This window comes from Melanostigma gelatinosum, assembly GCF_949748355.1.
Source record: "Melanostigma gelatinosum genome assembly, chromosome: 20".
Taxonomy (NCBI): Eukaryota; Metazoa; Chordata; class Actinopteri; order Perciformes; family Zoarcidae; genus Melanostigma; species Melanostigma gelatinosum.
In genome coordinates this window covers 1,455,688-1,479,889 of record NC_136653.1, presented here as the reverse complement: position 1 = coordinate 1,479,889, position 24,202 = coordinate 1,455,688, and the positions used below count along the sequence as shown (strand labels likewise).

Below are 24,202 nucleotides of genomic sequence, written 5' to 3'. Positions count from 1 at the left end.
GCAGTCCTAGAAATAGGACCTAGAAATAGGTCCTAGAAAGACAAATCTTGATCAAAGGTAACTCCAAGATTCTTGACGGTGCTGCTGGATGCCAGCGCAATACCATCTAGAGAAACTATATCATTAGAGAACTGATTTCGGAGGTGTTCTGGGCCTAGTAGAATAACTTCAGTTTTGTCTGAGTTTAACATCAGGAAGTTGCAGGTCATCCAGGTTATGTCCTTAAGACACGCTTGCAATTTAGCAAGCTGGTTGGTTTCATCTGGTTTGATCGATATATATAATTGAGTGTCATCTGCACAACAATGAAAGGTTATAGAGTGTTTTCTGATAATATTGCCTAAAGGAAGCATATATAAGGTGAACAAGATTGGTCCAAGCACAGAACCTTGTGGAACTCCATAACTGACGTTGGTCCTCATTGAGGCTTCATCATTTACATAATCAAACTGAGATTGATCCGATAAATAGGATCCAAACCAGTTCAGTGCGGTTCCTTTGATGCCAATATAATGTTCCAGTCTCTGCAACAGGATGTAGTGGTCTATAGTGTCGAACGCAGCACTAAGGTCTAACAGGACAAGAACAGAGACGAGTCCTTTGTCTGATGCGATTAGAAGGTCATTAGTTATTTTTACCAGAGCTGTCTCTGTGCTATGATGCTTTCTAAATCCTGACTGAAAATCCTCAAATAAACTATTGTTACACAGAAAGTCACACAACTGATTTGCAACTGCTTTCTCAAGGATCTTAGAGAGGAAGGGAAGGTTAGAGATAGGTCTATAGTTGGCCAACACCTCTGGATCCAGAGTGGGCTTCTTAAGAAGAGGTTTAATCACAGCTACTTTAAAGGACTGTGGTACATGACCTGTTACTAAAGACAGGTTGATGATATCTAATAAAGTTGTGCTAATAGCACTTCTTTAAGCAGCCTAGTCGGTATAGGGTCTAAGAGACAGGTGGAAGGTTTAGACGTAAAAATTGTTGAAGTCAGTTTGTCAAGGTCAATGGGAGTAAAGCCATCTAAACATATATCAGGGTTTAAAGCTGTTTCTAAGGTTACTCTATTTGTGGAAAGATCGGTCGAGGGCAGGAGATTATTAATGTTCTCTCTAATAATTATAATCTTATCATTAAAGAAGTTCATGAAGTCATTGCTACTGAGGTCTACAGGGATACTCGGCACAACAGAGCTGTGACTCTCTGTCAGCCTGGCTACAGTGCTGAAGAGGAACCTGGGGTTGTTCTTATTTTTCTCTATTAACGATGCTGCTCTGGCATTACGGAGGGCCTTCTTATATGTCTTAAGACTGTCTCGCCAGAGTAACCGAGATTCTTCCAAGTTAGTGGAACACCATGTTCTTTCAAGTTTTCGCGATGTTTGCTTTAATTTGCGGGTTTCAGGGTTATACCATGGAGCGAATCTCCTTTGTTCTAGAGTCTTGTTTGTCTTAGAGTCTAGTGTCCTTCTCAGTGAGCTTGTAACACTGTCGACAAGATGATCAATCTGGGTCGGACTAAAGTTAGCACAGGAGTCCTCCATCACATCGAAGCATGGTATCGAGTTAAATACAGACGGAATCGCTTCTTTAAATTGAGCTTCATTACTGCTTTATGGTTATCAGTGTGGGTATTTAACTTCACAGTGCATTTACATGTGAACCTCTCAAGAGCCTTAAGCTTGCAGCTGTGTTTATGTTGAGCATGTGATTTGCATATTAAGCTCCAAAGGGCAGGTTATTGTGTGACGCTGCCACTAAAGCGGTGTCTCCGTGCCTCGTTTTCTGTGTTCATGTCTCGGTATGAAAATTGCTGCGATCAGATGTCGCCAGGTTGTCTCTAATGTGCATCAGAGGACATTTAAAGCTGAACCTTTAGCACCACTCAGCTTCTTTTGAGTTTTTGAGTAGTGGGGGGTGATGCGATTAAAAGCATCCTGTTGTATCTCCCTGAGACTGTATGTGTGAATAGGGCCTTCAAGCATGCTAGCTGGGCGGAGCAGAATGTCTTTTTTTTTTTTTTTTTTTTAATGGGAGACTGGAAAAGAGAGGAGGGGTATGGCATGCAACAGAGGTCCCAAAGTAGGACAGAAACAGGGATGTTGGCAGGTGGTAGGCGCTGTAACCATCCGGCTACAAAGGTGCTCCAGAACAGTTTCTGTGCTGTGGGCATCACAATGCTTTAAGAAGCAATCCCCGATGATACTCATGCATATCGTTGGACAAAGTTGTCCCAAAGCTGACTGAGAGAACAACGGTTCATTTGTTTCCTACAGCACCAGGTGGTTGAAATCACTTACCAGTAAAGAAGAGCGTGAGGATGGAAAAGAGGAAGCATTTTAGAGGAAGCAGAACACACCCAGAGCTTTTTTTAGCAAAAACAAAAAGGCTTTAGGGAATGCATTACAATGACCTATCTAAAATATTTTGTGAGCCACCGGTTTTGACAGAAAAGAGAACGGTTCTGCACCAGCAATGCAGAGCAGCGAGCTCCTCTGACATACTAACTCAGCCTTTGATATGTAAGCTGAAGTTTCTAACTGACTCTCTCCATTTCCCCCTCTTCTCCCCCCCCCCCCCCCTTACTCCTCTCTTTTCTTTCTTCCATCAGGGCGAAGTGGGGCCCATGGGAAGGAAAGGAGAGGTTTGTCAAATTAGACTTTGCAGTATTAGATATAATCCATTCTGTCTTATTCGGAAGTGCAGTGAGAGGCCCTGTCAAGCCTGCACTGCTGCTATAGAAGACTTCCAGAGCCAATACCTCCAGGCCTGCGGAAATCTGGCCCCCCGGGCAAAACTATACATCACAAAAGGCCTCTTTTCTAAAGGCGCACACATCTGAAATATCAAACACTGTACTGTCTGCAGAATCACAATGTATGGAGATATAGCCTCCCTCAGTTGTGCGATAACATTTGTAGGATATCATCTGATAAAGGTCCACACTGTATTAGCATGGGTTTTGATGATGAACAAAACCCTTTGAAATGCTGTGTATAGATTTCATTGGTATATAAGACCACCTGTTAATCCCGCCCACTACTTAGTTACTGTTGCTACACCTGTAAAGCTTTCTATTGTCCCACGACAGACTTCTCACTTGAAATATTTAGTCTTTTGAGAAATAATGAGTTTCCATCAGCAGGTATTTTTTTGAAATAGTAAATTAACCTCCCAGTGCGAACACTTGAAAAGCCCTTATTTAAGTTATTCGGTCCTGAAAGTTGTAAAATGGACGAATAGCCAAATCAGAGTTATTTTCCTCCCTTCTGTATCTTCAGACAGGAATGACGGGCGACTCAGGCCACAGGGGGCCCGAAGGAAAGAAAGGGGACATGGGCCACACGGGTACTGTTGGTCACAGGGGATTTCCTGGTCATGACGGATTGCCGGGCCAACCAGGTCAACCGGGATATCCTGGGAAACCTGTGAGTGAACCTGCTCCTGACCATCTCCTCTGAGCGAATAAAAGAAAAAGAAAAGACAAATGGGCTTAAGGAAGCCGTCAGTGATTTCCTGCCTGGATTGGGGCAGTTATGTTCGGGATTAATGGGAGCGTTGCTGTCAGTGTGGGTGGGCAATGTGAAGTCAGAGAATGAAGCGTTGAGAAGATCCTGTAAATCTGCAGGCACACTCAATCACAGGTTGAGCCTGTTTTCCCAGTCCCACAGTGGATTCAGCTGAATCAAAGTGTAACTGTGTGTTGCAGGGCAAGCCTCCCTCAGATGAATATCTTCTAAAGCTCTGCACTGATGTTCTGCGTAGTAAGTATTTGTTTGTTTTAAGCCCTGGTCTGTAACTCCCTCCCAGCACACACCAAATGCTGCCAGCTACAGCTGTCTCTGATGTAGTGTAGCACATTTCACATGATTCCTTTGATCGAGTCACACTGGTTATAATGAACTAGGTTTAAATCAGGATATCTGGTGAACAATTGAAGTAATTAGTCTCTCTGTGAAGAGTAGCGCAACATAAAATGGTATATTCAGTTATTTACCTTTGTTGACAAGAATGCAAATGTAAATACATCCGTCTTTGTAGTTTTTAGCCTTACACCAAAACAAAACTATGGAGCGTTCCATTTTTACATGCCTCCATTTACTCTGTCTGCAATGATCACTGCTGCTCCCAACAATGATGCAAGAGGATGGCGGAATCGCATCTAACTATAAAGCTGTGTGTGTGTGTGTGTGTGTGTGTGTGTGTGTGTGTGTGTGTGTGTGTGTGTGTGTGTGTGTGTGTGTGTGTGTGTGTGTGTGTGTGTGTGTGTGTGTGTGTGTGTGTGTGTGTGTGTGTGTGCGGATTGTGAGGGCTTTTCACCTGTTTACATACTTACTTTGTGAGGACATGCTGGACTTGTGAGGACAAAGTCCATGTCCTCACAAGTCGCGCACTGTAGAGGCACTTATCAACACGTAACTAACGTCCTCCCGCATTTTCTCCGCATGTCTCAACAACTCGGTTTCACCAGAATTCTAGTGTATGCCAGTGTGTGCGCCCAGTGTATAATTTAGATTTCCACATTTCTTTTTATTTTTTTATTTTCCCGCGAATGTGTATCAGTGTGTCGTCAATCATTGGCTAGTATTAGGCAGACTGGTCATTGGCTGTACTCGAAGTCAATCACACACTCTGATCAGTGATTGGCTGTTCTCGAAGTCACTCAGGGAGATGCTGGTCAGTGATTGGCTTCTGAACCTGCGGTCAGGTTTCGCCCTGACGCTGAAGAAATGAGTCTGGATTCGATGGACGTCTTTTGTGGGCTAATACGGACTTGGAATTAACTTTGCCGAACTGGTAAGTGAAAGTTTTAACGATGTATTAACAACTAAATGCATTTAGTGAAGGGCTGTCTTTTCGTTGCTTTGTAAAACAAACGTCTCCACTTCCTCGTGAGCCTGGACCGGCTCTGCACCAGGTGGAATCAATCCGGCTTAATGTTCAGCTGATTCCACCGCAAACTTTTACTGCACTGTAAAAGTCTGCGGAGGAATCAGCTGTTATTGGAGCTCGTTGTGCTAGCAGCAACTGGCCAAGCCAGTTAGCTGTAAATGCTTTTCCGAGCTACGACGAGCAACAGTTATTACCGATATATTCGCTAATGCTAGTCGCGGTTAGCATTTCCCCATTGGAGGTAATGTTAAAATTAGCTTAGAAGCTAGCGAGTCGGATTTAGATAGATAGGTACTTTATTCATCCCCAGGGGGACATTTGTATGTTACAGCAGCAAGACACACCAACAAGTAAAGTAACAGAGTAACCAAAATATTAAGTATTAAAAATAATATCCATTAGAAATAAGACGTCTTAATTAGTGACAGCTGATATGACTTAAGCCCGGTGACGTTCGTCAGCCAGAGCATTCATAATTATTGTGAGGAATAATTAACATGGACATGTGATCAGACAGTCTCTTCACATATATTATTATTATTATTATTATTATTAAAAGGTGATCTGTGCAACTTTGTTTTTCAGGAAGTTTGTATCAAACAATATGCCCCTGTTAATTATCCAACTTTGAAACCTAATTTAATTATTGCTATCCTCACTATAAATACAGATTGGTTTAGTACTGCAGACTCAGCATGTTCTCTGGAAATTATTGCAGCAAAGATGGCGGCGAGAAGGAGAACAAAGACTCCTGATCGGGATGCCATGGACCACATCTTTCTGGCCAGAGACTAATCTTTTCTGGAAGGAAAATTCATTGACACATTTAAAGGTAAGTCTTTCATCTCATATTGTTTGGACACCACTGACATCATAGTTAACTCGCAGTTTTGTACATGTTGTCAATTGACAAGTTACTATTAACCAGTGGCGGGCCGTGCATTTTATACCTGGGCCTTCACTGCTGTCCTGCAGCTGAAACACAGCTACGGTTATTATTTGTTTCATGTTCACTTGTTCTGTTTTTCTGACTGTTTGTCTAAACTGTTTGTGTCTAAACTGTTACTCTTGTAAAGCGGCCTTGGGTCTCCTGAAAGGCGCTATATAAATTAAAGTTATTATTATTATTATTATTATTATGTTAAAATGAAGCTCAACACCTGTAAATACACTAACTGCAGAGAATACGACGATTCAGTCACGGATATTCTCATCTCTGCGAGCGCCGAATTCACAATGCTCCGCTAGTTCGTACAAAGCCCTGATAAAAGTCTCAGCTTTCTCTCCCGGTATTTGCACGCGCAGATGGAAACATGCACGTTCGTGTATTACATTCCTTCTCGGCACAAAGTACTCATTGAACTTTCCAAGCACCCGAACAAAATCATCTCTTATGTCCATCTTCGGGAAATGCAAACAAACGGAAGATGTTCTCCGACTCGCTTCCCATAGCGTATATCAGGCTGTTCACCTGCACGGCACCATCTTCTTTGTCCAGCTTGGTGGCGGTTCTGAATCTCACAAAACGCTGCTTCTACTCCGGCCATTCTCCTGGCTTATCGAAGGAAAAGTTTGTCGGGGGATTGAACTTTGTCATGTCTCCGCTTTCACTTCTGACACCATGTAAATCAATGCAATAGAGGCTTCTTAGTTTGCTCAGCTGGTTTTAATGGATCACCGTGTCTCACTTTACATCCATCTGGAACTCCCGTATCAACCCCAGTATATGCGCATTAGACTACCGTATATGACAGTACCCGCCTATGAGTGCTTTTGGGCGGCGGAAGGGTTCATGGCAACACCCCCGCTGCTCATTCAGGACAGTGCAGAATGTACGAGCTTTAACGTCACAGTCAAAACACCAGAAAAGTCTCCAATAACACCAGAAAAAGTCGCTAGATTTGTCGCAAGTAGCTTTTGGCAAAAAAAAGCCATGAGGGTTTGGAAAGTCGCCGGATTTAGCGAGAAAGTCGGCAAGTTGCCAGCACTGGCTAAATATGTCCCCAGAGCAACATTGGACGTAACAATAATTCCTATCGCATATAAAACCAAACAAAAATCCATCTTCATAAAAACAAGTTGTAAAAATAATAATATATAAACAAGCATATTAAAGCTACTGCAGATGTAAAAACAAACTCATTTAACTTAGCAGAGCTGCTGTTCACTATCTAAAGACAAAGTGCATCCTCCTTTCTTTGTTAAAGAGTTTAATCTCACGGTTGTTCAGTACATCCGTGTGTTTTAGTTCCAGTAAGAAGTCCTTCTCCGTTCATGGACGCCAGTGAAGACAGTGGAGTCTCCCAGTTGTATTTCTTGAATACGTTTTAATGCGTTTGAGGCTGAAGATGTCTGCTCACAGAGGCAGCAGATTTTGGGATTGTCACCGCCCAACACGTCACGCTAGCCCACTGACCAATCACGTACTTGTAGGCCAGCTAGCAGCTCTGACACGTCAAAGAATACGCCCAACATGTCAAACTAAAGATCTGATTGGTTGAACACGATGACAATCAACAATATCGTCCCCATTCACTTAAACTGCAAAGAGATTCAAGTGAGAGTCTGCAGGCCTAGTCTTCTACCTAGAGACACAGAGGTGAACGCTGATTGGATGAAAGCTCTACTTAAAACAAGCTGCACTGGAAGCAGAGCAACTGAGGAAGACAGTAGCGGTGCAATGAGAACATAAGATAATGGGAAAATATGTTGATAAATTAGAATACATGTAGTGTATTTATGAAAATGTTTTAAATTATAAAATAGCGATAACTTTGTGATTCTGTTTAGGCCAGCAGAGAAGGCTTTGAAGGCCCTGACAGCCCACCACTGCTGTTAACAAACACAAATACATGCAAGTGTAGAGCTTATTGTATAAAGATCTGTGCTGATCAAGCAAATGTAAAATCTGTACTCCAAATGTACCTGCAGGGCACAAATAACTGTGGGCGGCCCACCCAGATAAAGCCATTGTGTGGTTAACTTTGTTAAGAATTTGCGACCTACATTCCATGTTTTTGCAGGATTTATTTCATTCAGAAGATAAGCCACGAGTAGCGTTAATTGCCGAACAAATAGTTAATTCTTTCCTTGCTATTTTAGGGAGAGGTGTTTTTACACGGGAATACATTGCACCATCCAGTTTTGTGATGGAGTACCGTGGAATTCTGTCACGAACTACAGGTGTAGATGACACAAATAATCCCTGTGTGTTTGATTTCATCTGGAATGGAACACACTATTGGTAAGTTAGCTGCTTGTTGATTTACTGAAATGGATTTCTTTTTATAGAGTTATGGACCTGCTTTGTGAGGACACCTGTTCTTATGAGGACCATCATATTTCTTCACACACTGGTCAAACAAGTTGGTTTCATGTTAGCTTTTAAGCATTGACTAGGCTCAGGCCTTACGTACACTATTCAAGGCAGGACATACTTTCATACATAATTTGTGGTATTTATTGAATATGAAGGAAGGTCTTGATAGATTTCTCTCATAAGTTGAAGGTATTTGTCTCAGGTTATTTTGTCTCCGTGTATAGGATTCATCAGTGATCTTTTATGTTCCATCCTTCCTTGCTGGCTAGTAAGCAGAATTTCAGCCAGACAAATGGCCAGTGTTGTAGAACTTTGATTGCTGAATGTAAATGAATCGCTGCTGTTTTTATATTTTCTAAGAGTGTGCCTATTTTTGACTCATTCACAGGAATTCTGTGGTGAATCAAGTGATGCTTTGAATACACCTTGTGCAACTCCCTTCACACCAGTGAATGAGAACGTAAGTTGGAATGTATTCTTCTTTCACACACTGGCAAGACGTTACATGTGGGTGGCTGGGGGAAGACTGTAGTACCGGGCTGTTTTACCTGTACCATATATGTCTCCACTCTTTGGGTCAAACAGAAGCTGGTCGAATGTTTTAGAAAACATGGTAAAGTAAAATGATGTCTGGTCACAGTGTCTTGTGAGGACAGCAGATAACTTGTCAAACATGAATTAACCATCCCGGTCAGTAAATAGCATCACTTGTGTGTCGGGGGATGGGCACAGCATGGACCTGCTTTGTGAGGACACCTGTTCTTATGAGGACCATCATATTTCTTCACACACTGGTCAAACAAGTTGGTTTCATGTTAGCTTTTAAGCATTGACTAGGCTCAGGCCTTACGTACACAATTCAAGGCTGGACATACTTTCATTACTGTTACAACTACAACAAATGACTTGCATACATAATTTGCGCTATTTGAAGGAAGGTCTTGATAGATTGCTATCAGAGGTGTAACTTATTTTTCTCAGTTTTCTGTTGTCATTGTGTATAAGACTAGAGTACTCTGTAGGCTAGCTGATCCACTGTAAATGTAGACACCTTTATAACTGCAACGCCTCTGCCTTCACACAAGTCTTCCTCAAACTTCTCCAGAAGTTACATGACAACAGCATATATTTTCTCTGTACAATCTTAGGCACCTTGTAAAGAACCGTCTTATCCTGAACCCAAGAAAGGAGTTCCATTCTCGTCAGAAAAAGAAATGGTAAGTTCCTTTTTGTAATATCGCAGTCGCATGCTGTTTGGCTAGAATGGGGGGAAACAACACCTCCATGACACATCCGCCTACTTCCTGGGATGGGATGTATTTTATGTCTGCAGTGCACACCGCATGCTAACAGTGAAAGTGGCAGTAGGTATTTAATCAGAATAGAATTTACTAAAGTGATTCCCGGGGAGAATTTGGGTTTCATCGATACAGTTTTGCCCATTTAGAATAGAAAAGTACACAAAGACAAATTATAAGAAAATAGAAAAAAGAAATGTGCAATATACTACAACAATAAATAACATATATGGAAATAAGAAATGTGTAAAATTATATAAACTACAATATAAAACAGTGTAAATAATAATAATGCGGAAGAACTGCAGATAACTTGTCAAACATGAATTAGCCATCCCGGTCAGTAAATGGCATCACTTGTGTTTCGGGGGATGGGCACAGCATGGACCTGCTTTGTGAGGACAAAAGTTCAGATTTCTTGATGCTTAGAAACTTCAAGTATTTGGATTGTTAAAATTGGAGTTATGGTATAGAAATCAAGTTGTTTTTTGTTGTTTTAGGGAGAAAAAAGAAGATTGATTTGACCCAGGATGAGGCCACCAACTCCGAAGGTAAATATAATAATGCTATGGATGGATTTCTTAATTATTATTTTTTTAGCAATTCAATGTATGTGGTCCTGTTGATGCTTAAGTGGGCCTGCATAAAGACTTATGGCTTTGTCTACTGTGATAGGTTCTTCTGTACCACTACTACATTGTACTGTTGTGCGGAGGAAAAGACGATGCGCCTCATTCTGCATTTTAGTTTTGGTTCTATTTCTAGAAAAACACATTGCCCTGGCAACCAATGCAGATAGTTCAAAGATGCCAGAACTCACAAGTCCGACCTGCACACTTGCAAAAATAACAGTGTAGAGAGTCAGTCCTAAAGAGAAAAGTTTTTGTACAATTTCGAATGTTTCAAATATATATTTTAAGTGTACTATGTTACAGCCTTAAGCAGGAGTTATGTAAAGTTTATTTACCGAATACTATCGGTACAGTGGTGACATAATGCTGTTTTTATACTCATTTTAATTGAACTTAAGTATATGTAACTTTGATAAATAATATACTCGATAACCCACAAATGCTACATTTGAGTGCATCAAAAGTTATTCCAAGAATGTTGTAAATCTCGACTAAACTTATGATTGTCTTTATTATAATCTAATCAAGGAAAATATGTTCTTGTGATTGGCAGATGTCTGAAGAAGATCTTCCAAAAAGCCGTGGAGCAAGGTAGAAGTTTCATCTGTCATGAAACACTTTAGAATACACATTTCAAAGGGACACCTTGCTACGAAGTTGAGTGTGAGCAATGTAAGAATGCTCAAGACCATGTTTTGAAAGACAGAACTGTTCAAAACATCCGAGATTTTGTGAGGAACAGGGGCCTGACTTACAAAAGGAATAATGTAACATGAATATCCATTAACCGTAGAGTTTAGTGCATCTGTTGCATTACTGCACCTGTTGCAGCACAGTTTGTAGCGCCGTTTACTGCGTCTGTTTCTGTTGCGGTGCCGGTTAATGGGGCAGTTTGCAGTGCGTTTAACTGCGTTGTTTGCAGTGTGTTTTACTGCGTTTGCATTGCACTGCGTCATTTGCAGTGCGTTTCGCTGCATCGTTTGCAGTGCGTTTCACTGTACACTGCACCGCTTGCAGTAAGTTTCACTGCGTTGTTTGCAGTGCGTTTCACTGCGCTGCTTGCAGTGCCGGTTACTGTGTCGCTTGCAGTGCGTTTCGCAGCAGTGCGTTTCTCTGTTTCGTCGCAGTGCGTTTTAAATGTAGCATTTTTCTTTTATTTACGACAGAAATCTTGTACATTCTCAATGTTTAAAGTCATGTACATCACAATAAATGTATTTTCATTTAAAGGCATTCTGATCTAGCTTTTGATTTTATTTCCTCCATTACCCTGTTGCTGATACCATTTTATACTTATTCTAAACAAACAACAAACAAAAAAGTCGTCACAATTTTAAAGTAAAAGCAACCTTTCAGAATAAATATTGAATATATGCAATTCAAATGTTGTCCGTCTCTACCATTCTTATGCAAACGTCCATTTGAACTCAAGGATGAAATTATTAGATTTTGATGGTCAAAGGTCACTGACCAGACAAAAAGTCTTCATTTGCTAATTATGACAATATCACACGAATGAATACAAAAAATGTGCGTGTGAAATGTTAACATTTAAACCTACATAGATGTCATTTGTAACATGACTGGTTGATGGATGCATACAACTGTGAAGAGGTAATTCTAGTTTAATGGGAGGGGTTTGTTTGAGTTTATGTGTGTGTATTAGGGGTATACAGTTCACGAAATTCTCATTTCAATACAATACAGTGGTGCCATGGTTAGGTTCGGTACATTTTCAATACAGCAAATAAGCAGAAATGCCTCGCTGGTGAGACTCGAGGGGGCGTGTCTGAAGAACATGGCTCTTCATCTCCCATTCAGTAGTGAGGTAATGTGTCGTTACAGTCAGGTAGCTTTGTGTAGTCCGTGACGTCCGGCCGTCTGTTGTTAGAGGAACAGCGGGAGCCTCGGACATTTGATTCTCTGTTTGGACTTTTGTTTTCTTTAACAAATCAGGAATTATGGTCTGGCGAAATGGGCTCGTGAATGAGTAGTGTCACGGGGCTCAATAACATTAAGCATGTTGGTACAGTCTGGTGTTCCAGTCCAGATTAGGGTCTCGTATCTGCGGCTATAAATATAACAATCGCCGTGGCGATTGCTTTAGCCCTGTTTGAATCGGTAGGGAGTAGCTGCCTAAACACTGCGGGAAGAGGTTGAAGTGGGTGTGCTGCTGTTGGTTTTACTGGTAACTAGTTTAGCGTAGTGCGCCTCCCAGAACACATGTGCCTCACCAGAGTAGAATGTTGTTCTTCTGTGGTGGGCGTGTCAGACAGCACGTTGTCTGTTATGTCAGGTGGGTTGCCATATCTATCTATCTATCTATAGGATGGTCCTCATAACTCAGGGTCTTGCCATGTTTGTGTGTGTATTGGTAATGTCCCACTGAACCAGGATGGTCCTCATAACTCAGGGTCTTGCCATGTTTGTGTGTGTGTGTGTGTGTATTGGTAATGTCCCACTGAACCAGGATGGTCCTCATAACTCAGGGTCTTGCCATGTTTGTGTGTGTGTGTGTATTGGTAATGTCCTGCTGAACCAGGATGGTCCTCATAACTCAGGGTCTTGCCATGTTTGTGTGTGTGTGTGTTGGTAATGTCCCTCTGAACCAGGATGGTCCTCATAACTCAGGGTCTTGCCATGTTTGTGTGTGTGTGTATTGGTAATGTCCCGCTAAACCAGGATGGTCCTCATAAGTCAGCGGCATGTTAGGATCCGCCCCGTCCCAACAGTCCTGTAGAATGTCAGGTCTTAATATCTCCAGATTCTTTGATGAGATATTAATTCTGAACAGTGAGGTTTGTTCCCTTTATCATAAGGACCAGTTTAATACTTATTATCACTGTCTACGACTAAGGAAAAGGTGCGTCTCCATATACCAGGGTTTGAACTGGTATGGGTGAAAAGCCCTCATAAACCACCTGTGTGTGTGTGTGTGTGTGTGTGTGTGTGTGTGTGTGTGTGTGTGTGTGTGTGTGTGTGTGTGTGTGTGTGTGTGTGTGTGTGTGTGTGTGTGTGTGTGTGTGTGTGTGTGTGTGTGTGTGTGTGTGTGTGTGTGTGTCCTTCCTTCGCATATCTTGAGAACCACGCATCCGGTCAACTTCACGGGTGTATTAGCGGGGACTGAAGGACGTGCAGTGAAGTTGAAGAATTTGGACATGTGACACATTCAATATTAATAAACTTTGGATAAAGAAGCGATAGTGCTCTGAGCAACCTTTACAGGCTAATTGACTGCAGTTCACTTTTGCTGGCTGTTGGATATACTAACATTATACTAACATTACTGAACTCTTCACTTCCCTGGATTAAATGAGCGATGAGTGGTTCTCAAAAACTCTGCAAGAACAAGCTATAACACTGACCATCATTCTATTAACTTGATGTAGCTAATTTACCATCAGCCATTGGTTTGGTGTCCACCAACTCTTGAGGTAAATAACTGCCACTGTGTTTAACAGTTGTTTGCTAGCTTCTGTTGTTTGGACCTGGGCAGGCAGTGTACAGTGGGGTTTTAGAGCTTTTTTGCTGAAAACAGCTGCTGCTGCTGCAGTTTACAAAGTTAAAGGTTCTCCATACGGAATTCAGAGCATTTGCCAGCTAGCAGCTAACGGTGCTAGCAGCACGAGCAGTACAAACAACAGCAACAGTGCTGTCAGAGCTAACAGAGTTTTCCTGGGGGCAAACCGATGGGACGGCGCTACACTTCCTCCACGAAGCTGTCGGCCAGATGGGCGCTATGGAGAGCGAAGGTCATGAGCCGGCCCGGCTTTGTAAACGAACATCGAGAGTTAGCCAGAACAGTAGTTGCAGGCTGTCTAACCAAAACACTCCATCAAGCTGAGGTGAATTTTTGCTTTAAATCACTTAAAATGTAGTAGTTCTTTCCATTTTATTTTGTGATTTTGTTCAATTAGTAATATAAACACAATTATTCGATGAATATAGATTTGAAGAAAATCCCAGCATGCTTGATCCACATAGATTATGTCTGTTGCTCCAGAACTGATTATAGCTAAAGTCAATCAAAATCTATAATTGGTTTGTGGATTGATGATATAAGGTTGCTGCTGTGGATGACACATATTTGAACCACACTTTCCTTAAATGAGCAGAGATGAACTTGATAAAGAACTTTGAGGAAGAAAAATCTGACTAAGTTGCAAAAATGAATTTTCATCCTGATTACATGCACATGTTATTCCTGTCGGTCACGGTAGTCTGCCCAATTTGCAATGAATATATAGGCCAATCAATGGGCGTAGCTCTAATTGGAAGATCCTCTGTGATGGTCGACCGTGATCAATTATAGGGTAATGGGCCGGAGGAGCACAGATAAGAGGGAGCATATTAGTTGACTGGAAAGGACACAATATCTTTGCAGCAAACAGGCTCCTGATTGGCTACGGATTTCCATGTTATGGCAACTAACAGTCCAGAGAATCTCAAAATCCCTTAGGGACAGTATTATGTGGTCAGACTCTGTTATGAAAGTAGTTATCACATAATATTTAATATATTACTGGATTACTCAGCACCTTCTGGCTGTGCCCTGCAGATCAGCTCCCAGCACTGCTCCAGACTTTGGCCCCTCCAGCTAGGTGTGAGCCCTGCCAGAGCGTGAAGGGACCTCCGGGAGAGCCAGGAGCATCAGGACCCAAAGGCTCCATGGGTAGTACAGGCTACCCTGGCAGGAGGGGCACTCCCGGTTACCCTGGACCTTCTGGAATGCAGGGTCACTCAGGCCTCAAAGGTGATATAGATAGATTGTCTTTAAAGGGATGAATCAAGTTCATGTTATCTGTATCCAATGTCTTTAAGCCAGTGGTGTCTGACCGTCTGTAACGCCAGTCTCCTTACTCTGATGAAAACAGGACAATAAATAACACAACTTCACAGAGAAGAGCGAGGACACATTTTACTGGTGCTTTCATCAACAATTAAAATCAAAACAGTGTCAATAACTAACAAATTGGATGTGTTGATGTTCACTGTACCCCATAAAACAAGATCATTAAACAAGCGAACATCAGTGAAAGTCAGCAGAGCAAAAGACAGCAAATACTAAATGCTAACACATCTCAATGAGCTGTCTTTGATTTATCACCACTTAAAGACAGGCATTGGCTAATCAGCTGAGAAAGATGCCAAACTGTACCACTCTTCTGCTGTGTAACATTTCCACTATTTAACAGGAGCCACCTTCACCCCTTAATGACAAGCCGAGACCCAAATCGAGGACTTCTCAAATGTATTTAATGAAAAGATGGTGCAGTTTGAACCTGAGCTGAAAATGTCCTCTGCAGCCGTAGTGTCGGGAGCTCTCTTGTGCAGAGATAGTGTTCCTGTAAGTCCCCGTCCCACACATGTTTCACGTAAACGAGTAAAACTGCTTTGTTAGTTATGTCTGTAGATTCGTCCATTTGTAATGCAAAATGACACTTGCCTAATTCAAGCTGTGGTCTGTTGTTTGATGTCATCCGACATGTCTTCAATTCGTCTACTTATAGTGTCATTTGACAGAGGGTTCGTTTTCAGTTTAACCCCTGCTGATATTAGCATTACAAGGCATTAACGCCAAATATTGTTAAGGAGTGTTAATAGACGGCACTCCGCTGCATAAAATAATCCCCTTCAAAATAAAAGTACAATATTTTAATTTTTTCCAGGCAAAGGCACGCGACCCACTGAAAACGGGTCCGCGACCCACCAGTTGAGAATCACTGCTCTCGAGGTATCAAGCTTGAGATAAGAGACTAAAAGCTGGGCTTGGAGACGAGAGGTTTATCATAAAGTCTGTGTCTCAAATTGGAGGCATGGAGTTTGAAAGAGATGTAAATGTAGGATATTCTGCTGCATTGATTTTAGCTGTTTATTAGGACTCTTGCAAGTCCCCAAACTTAATATCAAATTAAATCACTGCAGTACCCCTTTAAGCCTGGTTGGTTCTCTATAAACCACTCAGAGAACAGATTCAGTTTGAAATTCTTATGCTTGAGGAAGTGGCTATACACTAACAGCATCCTGCTGGCGACTGCATACAAAGGCTTTATAGCGATTCCCACGGCTCGGGTCATGGCAATCTTGATTGGCCTGTCTGGCATATCATCACTTTTGTGAGGCTGAAATATCTCAACAGCGATTGCAATGACATTTTGTACAGACATTCATGGTGCCCAGAAGATATATTCCTACTGACTTTGGTAGTCCCTTGACTTGTCCTTTAGTGCCCCCAGCAGGTCAAAGTGTTCTTCTTGGAGACGGATTGGCACACATTATGGACAGACATGCGTGGTTCCCAGATGATGAATCCTAATCATGTTAGTAATCCCCTGACATTTCATTCAGCACCACCAGAAGGTTGACACTTTCAGTTGTTAGTGAAAAGTCTCTTGCCGTTCCATTGAGTGCAGGTATTCATCTTCCTCTCGGAATGAATTGTAAGCACTTTGGAGATGTCATAACTGTTCATCCAGCGCCTTCATTTGGTCATATTTATAATCTATCCATACTTTGGTTTATAACCAAACATCTGCAAAACGAATGACATTTCCATCACTCTCAACTGTACTTTGTATTTACTGCTAATAAGTAGATGTTAGCATGCTAAAGTAGGATGGTGAACTTGGGAAACCTTATACCTGATAAATAGTTGTGCAACGGATCATAACACTCCCGGTTCGGATCAGATCACGGATCAGAGTCACAGATCGGATCAGAACAAAAGAAGGAAAAAAAGGAGCAAGAACATTATTTTGCCGCTGATACTAATTGCCAATTATTGATAGAATAGCAGCTGTCTACAGAGCTCCAGAAAAAAATGTTTTGCCACCGTCCCGAAAATCATTTCAACCACTCTGAAGTCTGTAAACCCTAAAAAATAAAAAATGTTATCCTTTTACTTTATTTATTGTGTTTTTTCTTCTTCGTGAAAACACTCAATTCAAATGATAAGGAAATTAAAAATATATATTTTCATTGAATAAATCAAATCTTGTCATTAGTAGTTTTAGTGATGTCTTATAAGCTGCTAAGAGCTTGTAAACAGCTCATCATTTTCTCTAACATCTATTTATGTTGTTGTGAATACATCTCCTTCATACAACTAGATGTATTCAAGTTTCTCACCAAAACTACATTTGACCAGATTAGATGTGAAAACATCACGTGATAATTTACCTTCACCCAATACTCAATTTAAACACGGATTAGTTGTTTAACAATGTAACATTATCAGAGATCAGAGACTAGTGAAACAAATGATGTTCTGATCACATATTTTAGTGAACATTGATAACGATAGTCAGTTCAACTTTATTTCACACTGCGGTGATTATTGTTGTAACTGTGTAATTAATCCGTGGTTCACATGTGTGATGAACCGTGAGTGCATACCGATCACGGATCAACCGTGGTCTGTTACACCACTGCTGCTCAACATCAACATATTAGCTTTGCCATTTTGTCTGAATGCTGAAAGCATTTGGGAAACAACATTAAACTAAACCTATTAACATTCTGTCTAATGGTTCATTATGCACTGAAGCTACAGTGTCCATAATTTACATAAATGTTACCTACAACTTCAAATAAGTGCTTCAGATAATTAGGTTCCTGCAGCTCTCAATCTGACAGCTCATCTATAGAAGCTCTAATGCTGTTTTTTTTTAAAGTAGACATATTGTGTCCCCAGGTGACATGGGACCAAGAGGGCTCAAAGGCAGCAATGGAGAAGGTTACCATGGACCTCCGGGACCACCTGGACAGCCGGGTATGTAAAAAGCCCATCTATAATATTTTCTGAAATAATATTCTCTGTCTTCACCCATTAAGCTATTTCAGCAACCCGTTCTGGCATATGGCCTGTCATATCTGTTAACATTTTTAACAAAAATGCATCAAGGCTCTTTGTAGTGTTGCATTTTTAATAAATGTGTGGGCGGACCCTGTTGGTACATTTTCAATGAGTACTTCTAGTGACCGCTTTGTAGGTGAGGTGAGGGAGATGTGAGGGCAAGTAACAGACAGCGCTGTATTTCTCTGGAAGCTATATTAGCTTATTAATTCATGAGTAGATGTAATTCATCATCCACCATGTGCTATTTTCAGTTTGACTTAAAGATGAGCTAATTTAATAGAACTTTCTTGCCATAAATGAGGCAGAAATAGCAGGAACAGCTGTGTTTTACCTTCTTTTCTACAGGGATTCAGGGTCCTCGGGGCTTCGATGGAATGGGCCATCCAGGAAACCAGGGTATTCCTGGAAAACCTGGACCACTAGGAGAACCTGGTAAACGGGGCTACCCAGGGCTTCCAGGAGTTTGTGATGTTTCCATGTGTTATCAGACCTACAACCTCAGGGAACATTACAGCAAAGGACCCAACGTCTGATAACATAGTAGCGTGGGAAGGGCTGCTATGAAACACACCCACGTGTTTCAAGGAAGCGATTTACTGTATCTGATTTACAGAGATGTGTGTGACTGTTGATTTCTTCATGACAAAGTGTGTGTGGAGAACAGCTACACTGGAGGCAGAAATAACCTCATTTGTTGACTGACAGTAAACCGTTCATCATTGTGGAATTCATGCTTAAAGACGGTCAGCAGGCTAGCCACCTAGCTTACCCAGGCTAACAGGGCTTTATACACTTCTAAACTAGCAACGTTTCAAAAAACAGGTTTAAATAATGAGGTTTCAGTCAGATGAAAACCAAAACAGTTGTAACTGAGTTGTGTTGTTTTCTTGTGTGAATAGCATGATAGCAAAATGACATTAAATAGCTACCTCCTCTTTTTCCTGATGTTGCCGCTGGCTTTGCTAACAAGACAAGATGCTTACAGGCCGACATAACCAGCAGGCCCGTCATATTCTAATGCAACATGCATGCACAGAAAATGAAACGAATTAAACAATGTTAAATGAATGAAATAAAAATAAGTCTTAATGCATTGTAAACAGCCTAATAAGACCGTAGGCTTTTCTATGTGAGCTCATGTGGCAAAAAATGGTCTGAGATCTCTGACTGAGAGCTAAACTCAAGTAGACCAAGTCTCTTTTAATTTATTAAAAAAATATTTTTTGCCCGCTAGGACCCCATATCCATCAAAAACTGCATATTATTAACAGAAGTGGACATGAGTTAGCACTCATGCTGTGCTTGAAAGTTGCAGTTCCCCAGGCTTCACAAATGATCCATATCAACCAGTGAGATTATTCCTGTCTTCAGTGCAGAAATGATTGCGTCTACAAATGATGCGAGAGGTACAGTCTACTCCTTGACAATGGATGGGGACATATCACAATGAAAGAACAGGACACACAATGTCCACATGAATATCTTGTGAAAGGTTAGCTGACGGTTAGATCAGGCAGTTTAGTCAAAGAGAAAAAACTAATAAATATATATATATATATATATATATTAAAACTCGCTTGATATCACTCCAACTGCAACATTGCTAGTTTGCAGTCTGCTGCAGCACCAGCAGTTGTGCTAATCCATCACTGTGACACACTGGTTGTAATAATCCTGTCACTGTCTGCTTTTAACCAATTATTTCTTTCTTGGTTTGCCAATATTACATAGACTCATTTTGCATTGCTTTTCTGTGTGTGTGTGCATGTGGATTACAGTGAATTCTTAGATATTGGTCTCATGCAGGCTTATATTTTGTTTCATATTATATTAAGTTTCTTAAATTCAAGTAAGTAAGGGGAATTCAGTAAGAAGCTTTTTGCTCAAACTGAAAACGTTATCCACTTCCACTCTACCTGTCTCGATAAATTCAGTATTAAATCCATCAGTCATGTGATACTAGCCACTCTCTTCTCTAGAAATATAGTTAGAAATATAATTAGATCGACAATTGTTAGTTTATTCCGGGAGTTGCGAGTCGCCATTCCCATGGTTTCTGGGGTAATTATGTCCATCTTACTTTTTTTCTGTTATCATTTTTTTAGTTTTATGGTCACACTAATGTTGTCGTTGGTTCCATGCTTAGAATGCTTTATAAAAAGTTGAGCTCAATTGGTACATCTGTAAGTGATGATGAAAAATTAGGATGATTACTAAGTGTCCGAAATCTCAATTTACTGCTCACTATAGAGCATCTATAATATAAGGACAGTTGACTGAGTGGACACAGCCCTTCTGTCACCAAGTAGCACCTCCTCTGTGAGACTCGTCTGTGGTATTCTGTTGCTGCTGCTCTATGCAGTGTGCTGGCGTATAATTGGTTGCCTGTATACGCTTCAAAACATTTTGATTTCTATGATGTATTACTCTCATTCAGTTCAGCAGCTGCTTTCCCTGCTTTTCTTTCAGTTGTTTTTTTGACTGTCTCACCATGTTTACTTTTGAGAAGTTATACAGTTGGCCCGCAATGTGACTGGGTAGATCTATTTTTGCTATTATCTATCAATGCTTTCATATGACAGCATTTTTATGATGACATGTTTGGAGCTGGTTGGGTAATTCAAACTATGGGCTGAACTACGCAGTGGGATGTAGGGTTAGCGAGATAACTTCGCTGTACTTTGCTGTATGTTGCCAAATAATGCATTTAGCTTACAGCTTTTTCAGTGCCTTCATTTGCAACCATTAAGGTATTTAAATCTAGTGGGTTTACACAAAATAAAAGTCGAAAGCTATAGCCAGCAGCACATAGAGGCTGCATTGTTTGTCACATCCAACAGTACTAAATAAATTGATGGCTCATTGATGATTTTGCTATCCCTAGAAACTTTCCATTGGTGTAAAATCCCAAGACAATAGCAGTAAAATAATAAAAGTTCATCACTTGGGGACCATGAATGTGCGAAAGAAATGTCTTTGCAATATGTAAATTACATTTTAAGTTATCTTGTGTACAAAGTTTTATTTTGGCCTGAGGGGGCAGCTGGATGAAACGTAATGGAGAATGTCATGGGTTCATCCCCAGAGAAACGTGAATTTGACATCTCCCAGCTATATTTTAGATGTAAAATGTAAACACCGACCAAATAACACTAACTTGCAGTTTGCATGTTCTCCCCGTGTCAGCGTGGGTTCTCTCCGGGTTCTCCAGCTACTCCCTCAGTCCAAAGACATGCAGCTCAGGTTAATTGAGAACTCTAAATTGCCCGTAGGTGTGAATGTGAATGTGAGCTTGAATGGTTGTCTGTCTCTCTGTCCATTGATATCAGCCCTGCGACAGTCTGCGATGTCAAATAGGATCGGCTCCAAATCTGCTGCTTCAGTTTTCTACTTTTAATCTGTTGTAAGTTCCCCAACTTTATTGAAATTAAATACTAAACCGACCAACTCATGGGACAAAATAATGAGAAAATACTAGTGTAAGGTTGGGTAACCCATGACTGTTGATCGGTGACAGGACAGGGACTACAGCATCAGTCACATGTGTTGCACACCCAACCACCCACTCTACCCTCTAACCTAAAAATATTTGAGGCACGATATCACCGTCATGCTACTTCAGCTTCTGCTACTGAGTAAGCTCCAGTTTTTCTGCTTAGTACAGTCTCACATTTAATGCTGTGACTGAGTCTTAAAGGTGCAACACGGTATCACCGGTATCTTGAAACAGCATCCTGTGTATGATCTGTCAATTCTGAGAGCTGACCCCCACCACAGGGGTGTCACACTATCAGTAACCATTTTCACTGCAGAACAGTACGCCATGTGAAAGCTGATTTTCAATTGCAGATGATTTGTCATCTTTAGCATTTAGACCTGAGTGTTACTCGGTTATTCATATTGTTTTTGGAGATTACAGTGGTTAAACAAAACCCTCTTTATGAAATTACACATGTTTGCATTATGTTGTATCCTCTGTATTTGTAATATATTGAAAAAACTATTCACAATCTTGTCAAAGTTAACATTATGTCTAATATCCATAACTGCTGGAAAATGCTGTTATTTTATACATATTATGTACTATTTGCAAATACATTGTGTTAATTGTTTGGTTGTAAAATTATTTTATGTTGAAATAAACCGTTATTATGCAACACTGACTTCACTGATTTCTTGATTGCTGTTTTCATGAATATCAGTGCAGGTTTATTCAAAGGGATATGTCACACAAATCGCTTATCAAAATGAAGTTTGATAAACACTTGGCTTTGCTATGTCGTCTTTGACTCAGTTGTCATCGTGTACCCTACTTCGTGTACCCTACTTCCTGTACCCTACTCCGTGCACTTCGTGTACCCTACTCTGTGCACTTCATCATGTTTTCACTCTTCTGTGACCTGCTGTCAAATACTTTGCAGGATGGAGCATGAGGTCGTCAAATCTGTCCAATCAGTGTGTTGCTTGCCAGTCCATATGACTTCCTGTTTACTCCTCTTGTTTTGCATATCTTGTGACAGCCCCCGGGGTGGACAGGGGGTTTCACGACAACACTGACCAATAAACACAACCAGTCGGCAGATAAACGGTTCAAGTGAGGTTTTTACTGACGGTAGAGAGGGGAAAGAGGTAGGATAGACACTCAAGAACACAAGGTCCGCTTTCCAGAGGGAGGGTCGGGGTCCAATTCCACGGGTCGGTGCACAACGGGTATTCCTCAGACGGTCCAGGGCGCGGGCAGGAGCAGGGTAGTCGTACAGGCAGGGGTCGTGAGCCGGGCGGGTAGTCAGACGTTCCAGGGTGATCCAGGGGTAAGGCAGTCTTCTCCAAGGGTTTCTCTGATTAGCTACTTCTTCTGCTTCTTCTGCTTCCTCCTCTACTCCTACTCTCTCCCGGTTTCCTGTTGCCTGGGCCCTTTTGTAGTCCCCTCCTCCTCCTCGGATAGGGTGTGGTCGCTCCCTCGTCTCTCCTCCTCAGGTGTTGCTTGTTGGGCTGATGGTGGTTTGGCGCTCTTTTCCCTTCCCTGACATGGGGGCTCCGCCTCCATGTCAGGCAATATCGTCCCTCTATCACTACCCCTCTGGGGTTGCCCCTCCGGCTGCCACATACCCCCCCCCTTAAATCCGACCTGGGGGGAGGACTGCTCCAGGAACCTAGGGCGTCCCGTCTTGACAGGGCGTCCGCGTTTCCATGAGCGGCCCCGGATCTGTGGACAACAGAGAAAGCATACGGCTGAAGGGATAAAAACCAGCGGGTGACCCTGGCGTTATTGTCTTTCGTTCTGGACATCCATACCAGGGGGGCGTGGTCCGTGACCAGGGTAAAGTGCCGTCCCAGCAGATAGTACTTCAATTCCCCCAGAGCCCATTTGATGGCCAAACATTCCTTCTCGACCGTGGCGTATCTTGTTTCTCTAGGTAATAGTTTTCTGCTTACGTATGTGATTGGGTGCTCCTCTCCATCCCTCAGCTGGGACAGGACGGCACCCACCCCGGTCTCGGAGGCATCCGTCTGTACCACCAACGGTTGGGTAAAGTCCGGGGTCACCAGCACTGGTTCGGAACACAGTGCTTCCTTCAGCTTCTCGAAGGCGTCCTCGGTCTCTGCCGTCCAGACGATCCGATCTGGCAGCCGGTTTTTGGTTAGGTCCGTCAGGGGCGCTGCAAGGGCAGAGAACTGGGGAACAAAATGTCGGTAGTAGCTAGCTAGCCCAATAAATGCTCGTACCTGTTTCTTTGTGCGGGGGCGGGGCCACTCCCGGATCGCCTCGACTTTCCCTACCTGGGGCTTGACGCAGCCGCGGCCGATGGTGTACCCCAGGTAGTCAGCTTCCCGGAGGCCGAGGCGACATTTCTTGGGGTTGGCTGTCAGCCCCGCCCCTCGCAGAGCTTTCAGGACTGCTTCCAGTCTTTGGAGGTGAGCCCCCCATTCCTCCCCGTGTACGACGATGTCGTCCAGATAGGCTGCCGCGTATTCTCGATGGGGACGAAGTACCTGGTCCATCAGTCTCTGGTACGTGGGGGGGGCTCCGTGGAGACCGAACGGCAGCCTCTTATAGTGGTACAGGCCCATGGGAGTAGTGAAGGCCGTTTTTTCCCTGTCTTCGGGGGCCACGGCCACTTGCCAGTAGCCTTTAGTCAAGTCGAGGGTGGTTATGTATCTGGCCCTCCCGATGCGCTCTATCATTTCGTCCACCCTGGGCA

The 24,202-nt window shown here is 42.1% G+C and overlaps 1 protein-coding gene across 1 annotated transcript in view; it reads left to right on the top strand.

Moving 5' to 3' along the window:
- Positions 1–18,532, top strand: part of LOC306794280 (uncharacterized protein) — a gene marked incomplete at both ends in the record, with an annotated part of 83,969 nt that extends 65,437 nt beyond the window's left edge. Inside the window, 6 exons of the mRNA XM_079292321.1 lie at positions 2,611–2,643; positions 3,281–3,427; positions 3,709–3,763; positions 14,700–14,894; positions 17,835–17,912; positions 18,345–18,532. Of these exons, the coding sequence (XP_079148447.1) occupies positions 2,611–2,643; positions 3,281–3,427; positions 3,709–3,763; positions 14,700–14,894; positions 17,835–17,912; positions 18,345–18,532 (696 nt within the window). The remainder of the gene's footprint in view (positions 1–2,610; positions 2,644–3,280; positions 3,428–3,708; positions 3,764–14,699; positions 14,895–17,834; positions 17,913–18,344) is intronic.
- Positions 18,533–24,202: the final 5,670 nt, after the last annotated feature.